At 39.3% G+C, this 3,043-nt stretch overlaps 1 protein-coding gene across 2 annotated transcripts in view; it reads right to left on the reverse strand.

Moving 5' to 3' along the window:
* Positions 1–3,043, reverse strand: part of tdrd9 (tudor domain containing 9) — a 30,618-nt gene that overhangs the window by 17,328 nt on the left and 10,247 nt on the right. For both annotated transcript variants that reach the window (XM_032500429.1, XM_032500430.1), the window contains exons 9-12: positions 1,984–2,103; positions 1,779–1,863; positions 868–925; positions 651–755 (exon numbers count right to left, since the gene is read on the reverse strand). In XM_032500429.1, coding sequence (XP_032356320.1) covers positions 651–755; positions 868–925; positions 1,779–1,863; positions 1,984–2,103 — 368 coding nt within the window. The remainder of the gene's footprint in view (positions 1–650; positions 756–867; positions 926–1,778; positions 1,864–1,983; positions 2,104–3,043) is intronic.

Consider the following 3,043-nt stretch of genomic DNA (forward strand, 5'->3'; position numbering starts at 1 on the left):
TCAACATGCTCAGTTATTTTTAGTATAATTGTTTTGACCACAGTTAACAACTCTAGTTTAACCCACAAATTCAGCAGTAACTATAACTGCATAGACGACTAATCTAATGGTAATTTAGCCAGCTAGCACACTCGTCTTCTACCTCAGTCTCCCGGCGCTGCAAGGCTTCAGTCGGGATGAAAGCTGACAACAGCACCGACCCGGGGACACATCAACAGTCAGCCCCCAGCCAGCTAGCAACCACTTAACTCCGGTGCTAAGGACGCTAACAGCAGTTTACTGAACCACTGGGACCCAGGCACCCAAATCAGAACTGCGGGCATTTGTTACGTTACCCCCATTTTCCACCGGTTTCAGAACGGCTGTAGATCCGCTCCGCTGCATGTCGGCTCCATGCGCCGCCTTCTGTCAATACCCACCAGGTCTGTCTTTACAATTAGCTACATTTACCAGACAAAACAGGCATAAAGCACCAAAAGGACCAGTACTATTAGTAATTTAAAGATGTGGCAGCATTGGATCTGGACAGGAAGAATAACTCCGGGATTTGGAAGGTGTGCCTTCTCACTCCGCAACACAGGTTTGTGGAGCTGAGTGATGCGATTTTGGTTTTATTTTCCATATTGTTACAGCCTTAGTAAGTATAGTACCTCGACGCTGGTTGCAGTTGGTTTTGGATACCCAGGTGAGACGCAGAGACTGATAATTGGTGTCTTTATCACAGACCATGTGACGGCCCAGGCAAAAATCAATCACTGTGGTGACAAAAAAAAAAGCATGAATACCAAATCAAGATTTTAAAATACTTCATTACAAAACACACATTAGGCTACTAGATAAAACAAGGTTGAGGAAAAAGAAACTCACCATATTTGACATCTGGAACAGTAACCGAACTCTCAGCAATGTTGGTGGAAAGGATAACCTGTTATGATGAGGAGATCATCAGCACAGCAGGTAAGGACACATGTGACAGAATAAGATACATTTATATATTTTTAGTAGTGCTGTCAAATAATTAAAATATTTAATTCTGATTAATGTCATAGTTAACTTGCAATCTATTCCAAATGTCCCTTGATTACTTTTTGTCCCATTATTTTTTCTCATTTTAATGCTCTTTTCAACATGGAAAAGTGGATTGGCTTTGCTTTTTTTATTGAAAACAATATTGGCATATAGCCTATTGTAGTGTTCAATTTCACATGTAACATTCTCACTTGGAGCAAATAATCCCTCACACAATGTAACACTGTCTATCAATAAAAGTGTGAAAAAATACTTTGACGAGAGGGGGGGGGGGGGGGGGGAGAATTGCATCAGCGTGTGCTTAGCCATCAAGGGTATTTCAGACTGGACGTCCTGCGATGATAGCTCAGTTTACAACGACAAAACTCACAGATCCCTTTGGTCTTGTCAATGGAACCTTTTGGCAATTTTTAAAAAGTAAACTTTCTATTCAGAATCTTATTCGCATCCATTTTGGCGTCTCGCGCTTGCTATCCACTCAAAACGTAACATTACTACTTTTTGGCTGGCTCGCAAGCCCAACAAGTATGGGTATGCCTGGTGCTTTGTTTCCGCTCTAGCTAGATCCGGTGTGGTGTTGTAGTCTTTTTAATGTTACTAGTTGTTACAACAGCATGTGGAAAAAAACTACAAAGTTTCCTAGGCCAAAACGAACGTTAATCTTACAATAAAAAAACTGACGCCGTTAAAATGGGTTTGCGTTAACAACACGTTTAACTGACAGCACTCATTTTTTGTTAATTTTATACCTTTCTGTATCCTGGCACAGGGAACAGAAACACACAGTTCTGCTCCTCCAGAGTCACAGTGGAGTGGAGAGGGTAAACCTGCAATCTGAACAGCAGCACATTCATTGTAAAGGTAAACATTCTTTCCAAGTAAAATGTAACACAGGTCAATAAGCACTATACATTTTAAAGAAGAGATTCAACAAAGAGAAACTTAAAAGCCCACCTTTTGTGGACCAGCTTGGCCAAGGCCTCCTGCATGTAGCTTATCTCGTGTATACCAGGAAGGAAAACCAGCACACTGCCCCGCTCTGATGCAGTCACGCCACCTTTTCTCTCTGCTTTGCTGCTCAAACACAAACACACATGATAATTAGAGCCCAACCAATAAAGGATTTTTAAGGCCAATACAATATTCCGATATTCTAAAATATGGGCCAATATATATATTTTTTTAATCCAAAAATGCGTTCCAAAACCAACAGATTTCCCTAACATTAGTTATTTCTCACTGAAATAATATGATATTATGTTTTATTGTCACAACAGAACAGAGGAACATCAAAACATATTAAAGTTCTGATAAAAAGAAATGTATAAAAATACAAAAAAAATCAAAAATACAAAATCAGGAACGTTGTAGAGCGTCCTCTGGTGGACAAAATATGCAACACTAACACTCATAACATGGTTGACCATCCGTTTTTTTAAATAATATTTATCAGTATCATTTATTTGTCTTTATGATTCTGATGAATGAATGGAATATATAAACATTTTATTTTCTAAATTTTTTTATAAGCCATTATTAATTCCCGATCTATTAATGCCTAATATTGGGCGATAATATTGGCTAGCCGATATATCGGTTGGGCTCTAATGATAATTACTTTATTTGGCTGCCCATTTGTTAAAGGTATAGCAAGCGATGTTAATCCAATTCACTTTTTGTCAAATTCAGCGAATATCTCATCACGTTCACCTAGCGCTCTATTTTCTTTGTGCACTGTGTAAATGCAAAACAAACAGAAAGGTGCGCATGAGCCACAAAACACTACTCCAGTGAATCAGCAGCAGGCGGCGCGTGCAAGCAAGTAATGGGGGTGAGGGCGTAGGCAGCAGCTAGCCAGGAGTATCAACAAGAATAGTTGGCAAATAATCGTCAAAAGAGGAAAAGGAAGAATAAAAACTAAAAAATAATTTGAAGAGCCTTGTTTAAATTGGTGAGGCTTTTTACCCCTCATGTTGTCCTCGGGTAAAATTGACCCGTTTTCCTATATCAATGT

Source organism: Etheostoma spectabile, chromosome 20 (genome assembly GCF_008692095.1).
Source record: "Etheostoma spectabile isolate EspeVRDwgs_2016 chromosome 20, UIUC_Espe_1.0, whole genome shotgun sequence".
NCBI lineage: Eukaryota > Metazoa > Chordata > Actinopteri > Perciformes > Percidae > Etheostoma > Etheostoma spectabile.